At 32.6% G+C, this 13359-nt stretch overlaps 1 protein-coding gene across 3 annotated transcripts in view; it reads left to right on the top strand.

Moving 5' to 3' along the window:
- The window catches only part of F13B (coagulation factor XIII B chain), a 33151-nt gene extending 20321 nt beyond the window's left edge, over positions 1-12830 (top strand). For all 3 annotated transcript variants that reach the window (XM_019821929.3, XM_019821928.3, XM_019821927.3), the window contains 4 exons: positions 920-1120; positions 1857-2039; positions 7980-8193; positions 11180-12830. In XM_019821929.3, coding sequence (XP_019677488.3) covers positions 920-1120; positions 1857-2039; positions 7980-8193; positions 11180-11213 — 632 coding nt within the window. In that variant the 3' untranslated portion in view covers positions 11214-12830. The remainder of the gene's footprint in view (positions 1-919; positions 1121-1856; positions 2040-7979; positions 8194-11179) is intronic.
- Positions 12831-13359: the final 529 nt, after the last annotated feature.

Genomic DNA, 13359 nt, shown 5'->3' with positions numbered 1-13359 from the left:
AATGTGTTAGGGATATGTGTTATGACCCTCTGGTCTAAAAGTTCATTCAAAGACACTGTTTTCTTATTGATATTATACCTGGATGATCTATCCATTAATGTAGTGGGATGTTAACGTCCCCTACTACTAATGTATTATTGTCAATTTTTTCCTTTATGTCTGTTAATATTTGCTCTATGCATTTAGGAACTCCAATTTTGGGGTGCATAGATATTTATAAGTGTTATATGTTCTCATTGGAATAATTTCCTTATCATTATGTAATGCTTCTTGGTCCCTTGTTATAGTCTGTTTTAAAGTCTCTTTTGTCTGGGGCGCCTGGGTGGCTCAGTTGGTTGAGCGTCCAACTTCGGCTCAGGTCATGATCTCACAGTTTGTGGGTTTGAGCCCAGCATCAGGCTCTGTGCTGACAGCTCAGAGCCTGGAGCCTGCTTCAGATTCTGTGTCTCCCTCTCTCTCTGCCCCTCCCCCACTCATGCTCTGTCTCCCTCTGTCTCAAAAATAAATAAACATTAAAAAAAATAATAAAGTCTCTTTTGTCCAATGTAAGTATTGCTACCCTGGCTTTTTTTCTTTTTTACTTCTATTTGCATCGTATTTCTTTTTGTATCATTTCACTTTTAGTCTCTATGTACCTTTAAGTCTTAAGTGCATCTTTTGTAGCTTAAACAATATTTTTAACGTTCAAATTAAGTGGTTTAGATTTATAATATAATGATAACAATAAGAAATGTATAAATTCATTTGATAGCAATACAATGTATATTTTATTATGTATATGTTTGAGGGGTTTTAATAATGTAAATGTTAAATATGAAACATTGCTTCTGATACCTATCAAGATTTTTATTTTAAAAATATATTAAGCTTCATACTTGTCAAATGAGTAAATAATTGAAAAGAACATTTTTTCTTACAGAGCCATGTACTATTAATGTGGATTACATGAAAAGAAATAACATAGAGATGAAGTGGAACTATGAAGGAAAGGTCTTACATGGAGATTTAATAGATTTTGTATGTAAACAAGGATATGACTTATCTCCATCAACCCCATTGTCTGAATTATCTGTACAGTGCAATAGAGGAGAAGTGAGATATCCTTTATGTATTATAAAAGGTAAAACAATAGTGTTTTCTGACAATTTCTCGGGTGATTAATATCACTACTTGGGTTCAAAGTATAAGAAAGACCCTACACAACTCACTATCATCATCTTCTAATATACAACATCGGTAATGATCTGATTAATTTCCAGTAAGCACAAATACTTAAAAAAGATGACTATGCTGACATCGTTTAATTCCAATAAGTCAATTTTATAAAGGGAGAAATTAATAGGTCTTATAAATATCCCCAGACTATCAGGGGACTGATCACCCTAATGTGAGCAATCAACAACTCTGGAAAACATTGCCCTTCTTGGGGTTTGCTGGGTTTGTATTGTCTCAGAAAAGATCTTGATGCAGATTGGGAGATTCTTTGTGCTCCTTGGACATGGAACTATTTTAATAAGAAAAAAAAATGTAAGAAGATACACACAGAAAGCCTGGCTTCAATGGGGTTTCATACATTTTCACTTTTGGCTACATAAAAAGGGAAAAATAAAATCATGATTGTTAATTCTTTGCCAGTTTTAAATGTGTATTTCAATTTTATAATAAGATTCTAATTCTTGCAATAATCAATTTTATGATATCAAGTTATTACAGAAATGCTCTCAATATTTGAAATTTGACAGCTATTTTAAAAATGCTTTTACATGAAATGTGCCATTTTATTTCCATAGCAATTATTAAAGTATTGGATGCTTACTATGGAAATTCATTATATCCTTCTAAAATTATTTTTGCAGAATCTAAAGGAATGTGTGCATATCCTCCACTTATTAAAAATGGAGTCATGATTAGTTCAACATTAGGCATCTACGAAAATGGTTCTTCAGTAGAATACAGATGTTTTGATCACCATTTCCTTCAAGGGTCTAGGGAGTCCTATTGCTTAGATGGAGTGTGGACTACACCACCATCATGTTTAGGTATGTACTACTAAATATCCCACTATTTAATAAAATAAAAACCATATTTTTTCACTTTCTATTCTCTTTTAGTTGATATAACACTATTATAATGCTTAATTTGCTATATTTGTGCTTCAGTGTACCTATTCAATCATTAGTTCCTCTTCTTTCCTTTACATCATAAATAACTATTGTCCAGCTGGTTCTAACAAGTATTATTAAATACAAATATACACCAGATACTGTTGTTGTATGGGGCTATACAGTGACTAAGTCATAGTGGTGTGGGTAAACATGTTAACAATTATCATTCAGTATGATTGGTACTATAATAGGAAACATGAGTGCAATGGGGAAACAAAGATAGAAAGTTGAAGCAAGTTAATGCCTTATTAGTGAAGTATCTGAGTAGAAGTAACAATATCTACCAAGATTCTCAGAAGTCAAAAAAAAAAGCATATCTTTAAATAAAAAGAAAAAATTTTTGTGTCCATATTTGACTTATTTGCTATTTTATTTCACCAGCTTGGACTTGAGTACAATGCTGAATAGAAGAAGTAGTGGATGTCTTGTTTCCCAAACTCATAAACAAAACTTTCAATAATTCATCTTTATTTACAGTGTTATAAAGTCTTTAAAAATCTAATTAAAAATATAGAAAGCTCTAATTTCTATTTTTCTAATTTTTTTAATCTTCAGGGAGTGTTTAACAATACCTGTTGAAATGACTATATGAGTACTTTTCCCCCCTAGAATTATAATTGCTTCTTTTTGATTGTTAAAAGCAGGATTATATTCCTCTAATACATCACACTTGGTTGTGATGAATCATCATGATTTTTTACATGTTGTTGGGTTTTATTTGCTTATATTTTACTTAGAAGTTTTGCATCTATTTTCATGAGAGAGATCAGTCTGTTATTTTCCTTTTGGGTTTGGTATGAACTTTCTACTTATTTCATATGGTGAATTGGTATGATCCTTCTTTTTGAATTCTCTGGAATTTGTGTAAGATTGGTACTATTTCTTCCTTAGTAATTGTAAGAATCCATCAAACATGCCATTTGGGCATCAAGTTTTCTTTGAGGACAGATAATGACAGCTGTCAGTTTTGGTAGGGTGGTTTCTAGGAATTTGTCTATCTAAATTGTCAAATTTGTTGACATAATGTTCACAACATCTTTTTACATTCTTTTTAATGCCTTTAGTGGTGAGTCTTTTGCCTTTACTGCTATTAATATGTATCTCTTTCTTTGTTGGCATGTCTTACTAAGTGTCTACAACTTTTACTAGGCCTCTCAACTAATATTTGCATTTCATCAAATGTTGCCTACGATTTTATTAATTTATATTCTTATCCTTATTTCCTCTCTTCTAATTTCTTGAGTCTACTTTATAGATCTTATTTTTATTTTTTATTTTTTTATTGTGTTAACATTTATTTATTTTTGAGAGACAGAGAGAGACAGAATGTAAGCAGGGGAGGGGCAGAGAAAGGGAGATAGAATCCAAAGAATCAGCACAGAGCCTGACGCAGGGCTCGAACCCTCGAACGGTTAGATCATGGCCTGAGCCTAAGTCAGAGGCTTAACCGACTAAACTACCCAAGTGCCCCTATAGATCTTCTTTTAGCTTTTTAGATAGATACTTAAATTGCTGATTTTTAGCCTTTGTTTTCTTTCTAATATATGAATTTAAGGATATAAATTTCCTACTGAGCACAACTTTAACTTTATCCCACACGTTTTTACATTTTGGAATTTTATTATCATTCAGTCATTCAGTTTAAAAATATATGATATCATGGGGTTCCTGGATGGCTCAGGTCATGATCTTGTGGTCATGACCTCACTGTCATGAGATTGAGCCCTGCTCAAGATCCGCACTGACAGTAAAGAACCTACTTGGGATTCTCTCTCTCCCTCTCTATCTCTCTGCCCCTCCCCAGCTAGTGCTCTCCGTCTCCCTCTCTCTCTCTCAAAAAAGAAAAAAAAATATATATATATATGTATATATTTTATTTTGATTCATTGTGATCCATATCCATTTTGATATCTTGTACGCACTCTGAGGTTTTTAGGTTTTGAACATTGGAGGATTTTCTTTTGTTATGGATTTCTAATGTAAATCCCTTGAGACATTTTTTTTTTTATAAGACTTGTGGTTTATTTTTTTTTTTTTTTAGTTTTTAAAGGTTTTTTTGTTTTTTTTTTTATATTTCAGGTATTTATTTAAATTTTAGTTAGTTAACATATAGTGTAATATTAGTTTCAGGAGTACAATTTAGTCATGCGTCACTTACATAGAACACCAGTGAGACGTACTTTGAATTATATCAATCCTTTGAGTTTCATTTGATACTTACTTTATTACTGTATTTGTGGTAGGTACATGTTCTTTTGAAATAAATGAATAAATAATCGTCAGTGTTGGATTCACTGTTGCTGCACATGTCAGTTGAATTTTGTTTTCCATGTTAAGTTCATTCATATCTGTGCTGATTTGTGTTTGTTTGTTTTTCTATCAGTTGTCAAAGGAAGTATGTTAAAGTCTCTCCCGCTGTGCATTTAAAAACATTTCTTATTTTAGTTCTGTCAATTTTTGCTTTTGTGTTTTCACGCTGTTCTTCTAGGTACACACAAATTGAAGCATATTAAATCTTGGTGTATTGGCCCCGCCAAACTTTAAGAGAGTCTTCCTTTGTCTATGCCATGCTTTGTTTTTTCTTGTTTTGCCTGAAGTCTACTTAAGCTGTCCCAGCGCACTTTTGACAAGCATTTACAAGGCATACATTTTTATCATCCTTCAACTTTCAATTTTTTGGTTTCTTACTTTCAATATGTATGTCTTGTAAGCAATATATAGTTAATTTTAAAAACATACTTTTTCAGTCTGACAATCTTTCTCTTTATAGTATTTAGTCTATTTATATATTAATATAAGTACTGATATATTGGGGTTTATAGCTACCATCTTACTGTACTAGATATATATCCTATGTGTTCTGTATTCTTTACTCTCTCTCTCTTTTTTTTTTTTTTTTTTTTTGCTTTCTTTTGGGTAAATCAATTCTTTTCATATCATTTTACTCTCTACTAGCTTGTTGGTTATAATTTCCTCTTGGCTTTCTTTAAGTGTTATCATAGATATTACATAATTCAACCTGGACTTATTACAATTGCATACAAATTAGCACTTTTACCACTTCTCCAGGACCCAGAACACCTTGACTTGATTTACCCTTCCCACTTTTTGTACTACCGCGTCACCCATTTCATTCTCCTTACAGTTTAAGTCTCAATGATACTGTGAATATTATGTTGTTCAAAAATACTCTTTAAGATTTGTTTATGTTTTTTCAGTGATTTGTTTCTCATCTTCTCCTGCTTCTCTCTGTTTCTGATTGGGATCATTTTCCATACACCTGAAAAATATTTTTTTTATTATTTTCTCAGTTTTTGTTTGTCTGCAAATTTCTTTATTTCCCTTCACTTTTGAAGAGTTATTTTTGCCAAAGATAGAAGTCTAGTTTGGTCCTCATTTTTCTTTTAGTGCTGTAAAAGATGTCTTTTTATCCTTTTTTGCCTTTTGTAGTTTTTGTTTGTTAATGTGATTCATAATTGTACTTCTTTGAAACTAAGTTTCTTTTTGTCCTCTGCTGGTCCTGAGATTCTTTTCCCCTTTATCTTCAGGGGGTTATTTATGCTGGGCCTGATGTGGGTTTCTTTGAGCATTTCATTCTTCAAGTTGGTAGCACTTCTTGAATCTGTGGCTTGATATTTTTCATAGGTTTTGGAGGTACCTTTTATCTTTTTTTTTGTTTCCATTTGGCTATTTTCTACTGATATATCTTCCAATTCATTAACCCTTTCTTTAGATGTGTCCAGTGTGCTTTAAATTCATCTACTAAGCTCTCAATATCTTTGTATTTCTAAAATGTCCACTTTATGCTTTTGTGTGCAGGTAGATTTGAGTTCTCTGATGAAAGTCTTTACCGTAACTTCCATTTCTTCACCACGTTAATCCCACTTGTTTCAAGTTCTTGTCTGAAAATTCCATTATCTGGATCATCTGTAGGCCTATTTCTATTTCTAGCCTAATTTCTTGCTATTTTTATTAACAGTTGATTGAATATCAAATATTATTCATGGAAGTTCCTAGAAGCTTGAAGCAACAGTGCCATCTTGTTCCAGAGAATACTCATCTCATCTTCTGGATAATAGTGTAGGGGAAATTGGTCTCAATCTAATTAGAAGTGGAGTTTTTTCCAGGCTTATTTTCAATCCTTTGTTTGCCTCTACTCATAGAATGTAACCCTGCAAGGTTCTTCGCTAAGAATTTTGGTGTTCATACTAAGGTTCCTCCTTCTTGACTGGCTATCATATTACTGGAAGACTACCAACAGTTTAATATAGCTTTCCATACACTTTCTGCTTGGCCCTTTATGCTCTCACTTCACACAAGTTAAGAATAGGCAAATGCTTCAAGGGAAAAACCCATGCCAAGTATCACGTTCATTCTCTGCACCTCCCATTACTCGGTCTTGACCCTTTAAGTCCTGGCGGTCATGGCTGACCTAAACTTCCATTTTTTCTATCCTCAACAGCACTAGATTCCCAAAAGATCTGCTAGCTCTATGTTTGTTGTTGATCATTCTCGACAGTCTCTCAGCTCATGCTGAGAATCACTAAATCTCCAAGAGGAAAATACCCCTAGAATGTTGGATTCTTCTGAATGAGCTTTTACCAGAATCTTAGCACCATGAGTACTGACTGGCTTGGGAATTCTCTAATTCCTTGAAATTCTTGCTTTATGTCTGTTTTCAGATTTTCCATGTTTTAGTATAAGTGCTGGTCTGATATAGGCTATTCTGTCATAGCTGAGAACAGAAGGTCCATGAATTAATTTTTAACTTGCTTTAATTAAAATTTCATATTTTGTAGAACAACATTTTAAATTATAGTGCCATTTGACCTCATTTTCAAAGCTATTTTTCAGTGACTACAAAGACTCTCTTAGAGTCTTTCTGATTATCTTTATCCATTTTTATTCTGTCTATAGAACTTCTAGCATAACAGCAGATACATAGGGATTCAACAAATATTGAAATCTTGAATAAAGAAGTTTGTTAATGTATTATATGATTCATATGCTCTATTAACAATTCTGGACCTTTAACCTATCTCAGAATCTACTGTTTAGTGCTAGGTCATTCAAGAGGCAAATAAGGACACAAATAACTTCATTTTCTAAAATAACTTGACATTTTTAAAATATCAATATTTTTATTAAGGAAAAAAATCAAAGAAATTTATCAGGTCTCCTAATAACTTTTTTAAGTTTTTGTTTTGTTTTGTTTTAATGCATTAGTGGAAGGACACAATAATATTTTCAATGCTTAGAATTTAAAGCACCTAAATCCAATATTGATATTCCTTAATAACTGGAAATTTAAGAGAGAAAACTGTCAACCACTCTGGATGCCATCAGGTGATAGAGTTTGAGTCATTGTTGAGATTCCAGCTTCTTTCTACACTTCAATAATATCTTATCTATCCAACAATCAAACAAATACTTTGTCTCGTGGGGATTTTATTTGAGCTTTCTGAGGAAAAAAATAAGAAAAGGAAGCTTACTTGAATAATTGTTAGTAACTCTCAATGCTCTTTATTAAAAAACACCTTTATTTATTTGCTATCTTTGAAAATCTTAATGACATAAAGCTAAGTGACTGGCAGGATATACACTTTTTTCTTTGTCAAATCCACGACCACAGAGATAAATGGCAGACTGTTTTCTGTGAGCTTTGAACATATTTTCCAACTCAAATATTAATTCTAACTAACTTAGTTGCCACTCAAATGCCTGGGAATTTTAAGGTCATCATGAGTAGGAAGCACAATGCTTCCTGTTAGTGCCAAGATGTGTCAAGATTATTTTCTTCTTTTTATTTTTCAGAGCCTTGTACGTTATCTTTTGTTGAAATGGAAAATAATAATTTACTCCTGAAATGGAGTTTTGACAACAGACCATATATTTTCCATGGCGAGTATATTGAATTTCTTTGTAGGAGAGATACATATATAGATGAGTCCTCTATTATAGGATCTGAACTCAGAGTGCAATGTGACAGAGGGCACTTAAAATATCCAAGATGTGTTCCAAAAGAAAGGTAAGAAGAAACTTGTGCCTACAATTAATTATTTTCTTCATGTTGTTATCCAAGAGATTTTTTTTGTTATAAATTTCAGAAATATTAGGTTCTATGACACTCCTACTTTATGGTCATTATAAAGGAAAAAATAATTTTATTTTTTTAAGCCAGGCAAACTCCTAGAAATATTAATTAATTCAACAAACTTTCTGAGTTGTCTGAAGTCAAAGTGTTGTTTGTGTTTCATATTTGTGACACTTGGCAACTTGGCAAATCAATTTATATGGGCAATATTTAAATGTGGAAAAATTAACCTATATGTTGAGATGGAAAATCACATTTTCTCCCACCTCTCAGTATAGATCCAAGTATGAGTAATAAAGATGGGGGAAATAAGGGGCGCCTGGGTGATTCAGTTGGTTAAGCATCCAGTTCTTGATTTCTGCACTGACAGTATGAAGCCTGCTTGGGATTCTCTCTCTCTTTCTCTCTCTCTCTTTCTCTGCCATTCCCCACTCACATGCCCACTCTCTCTCTCTCAAAATAAATAAACTTAAAAAAATATGAGAAAGAAAACTGTACAAATCTTTCTACTGATAGAAGAGCATATTAATAACAATGATCAAAATTATGTTATTTTCAGGAACACATTTCTGTGTAAGAGCTTGGAAACACTAAAGTGTTTCCTCATAGGACAGCTTAAAAATATATATTTTATACCTTTTTGTTTGTTTTTTTCCTCATTCTTTTCTGGTTTTTATTTGAGTATAGTTGACACACATATAGTTGTAAAATTCTGTGTTTCGGGGATACAACATAATGATTCAGCAACTCTATTGTTACGCTATGCTCACCACAAGTATGCCATTGACTATATAACCTATGCTGTACCTTTTATTACCATAACTTACTTAAACTGGAAGTCTGTATCTCTCGCTCACTCCCCTTCTCCCATTTTGTCCATCCCTCCATCCCCTTCCTCTCTAGTGACCATTTGTTCTCTGTATTTATAGACCTCTTTCTGCTTTTTGTTTGTTTTTTTGTTTTTTAGATTCCACATATAAGTGAAATTATAAGGTATTTGTCTTTCTCTGTCTGACTTATTTAAAGACCCTGAATAGCCAAAGCAATCTTGATAAAGAAGAACAAAAATAGAGGTATCGCAATTCTAGATTTCAAAATAAACTACAAAGCTATAGTAATCAAAATAGTATTGTACTGGCACAAAAATAGACATACATAAATGGAACAAGATAGAGAGCCATACTTACATTGTCAATTAATCTATGACAACGGGGGCAAGGATATACAGTGGGGAAAAGAAGTCTTTCAATAAATGGTGCTAGGAAAACTGGACAGCTACCTGCAAAATAATGAAACTAGGCCACTTTCTTACATGATACACACACACACATACACAACTCAAAATGAGTGAAAGACCTACATGTGAGACCTGAAACCATAAAGCTCCTAAAAGAAAGAATAGGTAGTAATCTTGTCTTTGGCCTTAACAACATTTTTCTAGGTATGTTTCCTGAGGCAAGAAAAATAAAAGCAAAAATAAACTATCGGGACTACATCAAAATGAAAACCTTCTGTATAGCAAAGGAAACCATCAACAAAACAAAAAGGCAACCCACTGAAAGGGAGAAAATATTTGCAAATGATATATCAGACAATGGGTTAATATCCAAAATATATGAAGAATTTATACAACTCAACACACACACACACAAAATCCCCCAAATATTCCAATTAAAAAATGGACAGAGGACATTTTTCCAAAGAAGACATATGGATGGCCAACAGACACATGAAAAGACAAAAGACACTCAACATCACTCATCATCAGGGAAAATGCAAATCAAAACTATGAGATATCATCTTCCACTTGTCAGAGTGACTAAAGACAAAAAAGACAAGAAATAACAAGTGTTGCCAAGGATGTGGAGAAAAAGGAACCCTAGGGCCCTGTTGGTGGAAACATAAATTGATACAGCAACTATAGAAAACAATGTGGAGGTTCCTGAAAAAATTTAAAAATCAAAATACAATATGATCCAATAATTCCACTTCTGGGCATTTACCCAAAGAAAACAAAAGAAAACAAAAACACTAATTCAAAAAGATATAGGCAACCCTTTGTTTATTGAACCATTATTTACAATAGTCAATATAGGAAAGCAGTCCAAGTGTCCACTGATAAATGAATGGATAAAGAAGATGTGGAATATTATATATATAATAGAGTATTACTCAGCCATAAAAAAGGATAAGATCTTGCCATTTGTGACAACATAAGTAGACCTAGAGAGTATTATGCTAAATGAAATAAGTCAGAGAAAAACAATAACCATATTTTATACTTCTTGATGAATGAAAAATAATTCTGCTTTTAGAAAAATATGTTACAATAATATAATGAAATGATGTAAATGCAAACAATTTTATAGGATCAGGATTTTGACCTTTTAGATGATGCAGTATAAAATGGAAATTATACTTTATGTTCAATTAAGAATATTATAAAAATAACTTATGGCAAAGTGTATGTGTTACTGTCCTAGTCCTTGTAAACAATGAACTATACGAACAACATTAGGACAACTTTTTAGATACTTTGAACACTCTATTAAAAAAACATTCATAAGACACACATGGGTGGAAAACTTTAAAAATAATTTTTAACTATGGTAAAATCAGCGGAGGAAAATTTTATATGTATTTAAGTGTTTTGGATTTCTCATTTCCAAGAGAAAAAGAGGTAAATAACTTAGAAAAAATGTTCAAAATATGGTATTATTGTATCAAATGACATTGAGGTTTTAAAAAGGAATTAATTGCTGGTATGATTTACCAAGTTTGGCAACTTGCTTTCAACAATAGTTAGTTAAAACAGTGACTAATTATATGAAATGTTGAAGGGCTAAGAATGTAATAAATACTTGACCAGAAATGGTGCTTATTTCAAAAATCTCTCTCCTTTTCTGTCTTTCTCATCAAGGATGCTGTCTTATCAAGAACACTTAAGGACATAAAAATGCACGGCAGAGAGAAGAATAGTATATCAACACATCATAAAATCTTTTATAAAACATGATTTTTAGAAGAAAATACAAATCCCTAAGTTTTTACTTGCTTGAGGATTTGAATCTAAATTGTCTATGTTGAACATTTTTTTATTTATAAATAAGCCAGAACATGTTGTTTCCTTTCTAGTTTGAATGACTTGACATGTAACTTAACCTTTATTGAATATTTTCCATCTATTAAAAAGATTGATCTACATGCAAAAATGTTTTTGATACCTATTATCCATTCATTGTGCTATACTGTTGCCTTCAATATATGTGAAAAAATTCACATTTGTCTTTATCATATTCATTAATATTAGGGTTTTCTGTTACTTTTAATTCAATCTTTATGTCAATATTAAGGAACCAAACACACTAGAGATAAGAAACTATACATCACATTAGAGGATTTACTTTCTTAAATACAGAAGAGACTACCCTTCAGATTTCCTAAATGTAAAGAATTTTAACAATTAACTATAATATTAGCTACAAGATTAATGATCAAATTGTGAGGTGGTGAACTAGCCACATCTTAAAATGTTGCCCAAGGAACATGACTTAAAAAAGAATAACCCTCTCCATTTTTTTAATATAATTTATTGTCAAGTTGGCTAACATATAGTGTATATGGTGTGCTCTTGGTTTTGGGGGTAGATTCCCGTGATTCATCACTTACATACAATATCCAGTGCTCATCCCAACAAGAACCTTTCCATTTTTATATTTTATACTTTCAATTAATATTTTTAGGTTATGTAATTGTTGGAAGCATGCAGATTATGAAATCAAAAATCAGTCCTGCAAGCAACAAAGTCTGATAGTGTAGTATTACCAATATCTTTTGAAGTGTTCAAATAGCCACATTGTCACCTTTCTGTTTGAAGGACAGTTATACTTCCAATGGTTATTACAGTTCATTCATAAGCACATGTAATCACAGTACCCCTGTCAGGACTTGTTACGAGAACAGCACATTTTCTTATCTAGAAGATATTCGGTTCATCGAACTCAAGACCTTCTCAATATGATGACATTCTTTAAACCCTCAAGTTACAATTTTCTACTGGTGTGCTAAGGGATACCTTCTTGTAGTGAAGCCACAATGGACCCAACTCTGTGGATTAAATAAGACTTTGTTCAGTGTTGAACATGTATATTTCAGAACTGTCCTTGAGTCCATAATCATGATTTTAATATTCTGTAGTTGTTTTCCACAGTAGATCCCATAAAATTGAAATCTGATTGAAATTAAATATCAACAGCAAAGTGTTAATCATTTCAATTAATGCATCAATCAATCCATTAATCAACAATATTGAGCACCTGTTATATCCTAGAGAATAGAAGATTTGCTCAAGGTGGGTAACTCTCTTGGGAATATGTATTCAGTATTGCCATATCTTCTGATTTTTTAATGGTGAGATCTCCTCTGATTTTGATATGTGGAGGGGGATCTAAAAATATTTTGTGAGCAATGTGGCTCATAAGCTGCCAATTTGTCAACTCCAAATGCTAAATAAATGAACATGTGAAAAGTACAACACTGGAAGCATGTATAAAATAAAGTGGTGGCATGGAGGAGGTGGTAATTAACTTTTTGATGGGTGTATAAAGCTTCCTGGGAAAAGCCCAAGGTCTGCAACGCTAGAGAAGACATCCCAAGTAGAGGAAATGGCACACACAAAGTCGAATATCAAGCACATACCATATGCTAGGCATCATGCTGAGCCCTGGAGATAAAACAGTGAATATGATATGTTGTTTCTACTGATATGGAGCATTGTGCTTTGATGGGAAAGGAAGGTATTAACCAAATCCTTACATGATGACATGTGCCAAGAAAGACATGTCTGTGAACACAAGGAGATTCAGCCTAGTCCCAGATGCTCAAGAAAGGCTTCTTTGAGGAAGTGACACATCAGCTGAGACTTGAAGGGAGAAAAGAAATATTTTGGGTAAGGGATGATCATGCAGAAAACATGTGCAGAGAATACGATGTTTCCAAGAAGATAGTAAATATCCAGTATGGATTGAGTGGAAGGAGTGAAGGAGAGAGGGGAACAAGGTAAACCTGGAGAAACTGGAGTCCCATGATGAAGGCCTTTGT

This window comes from Felis catus, chromosome F1, assembly GCF_018350175.1.
Source record: "Felis catus isolate Fca126 chromosome F1, F.catus_Fca126_mat1.0, whole genome shotgun sequence".
In the NCBI taxonomy this organism is placed as follows: Eukaryota; Metazoa; Chordata; class Mammalia; order Carnivora; family Felidae; genus Felis; species Felis catus.
This window is presented reverse-complemented; position numbering and strand designations above follow the sequence as displayed.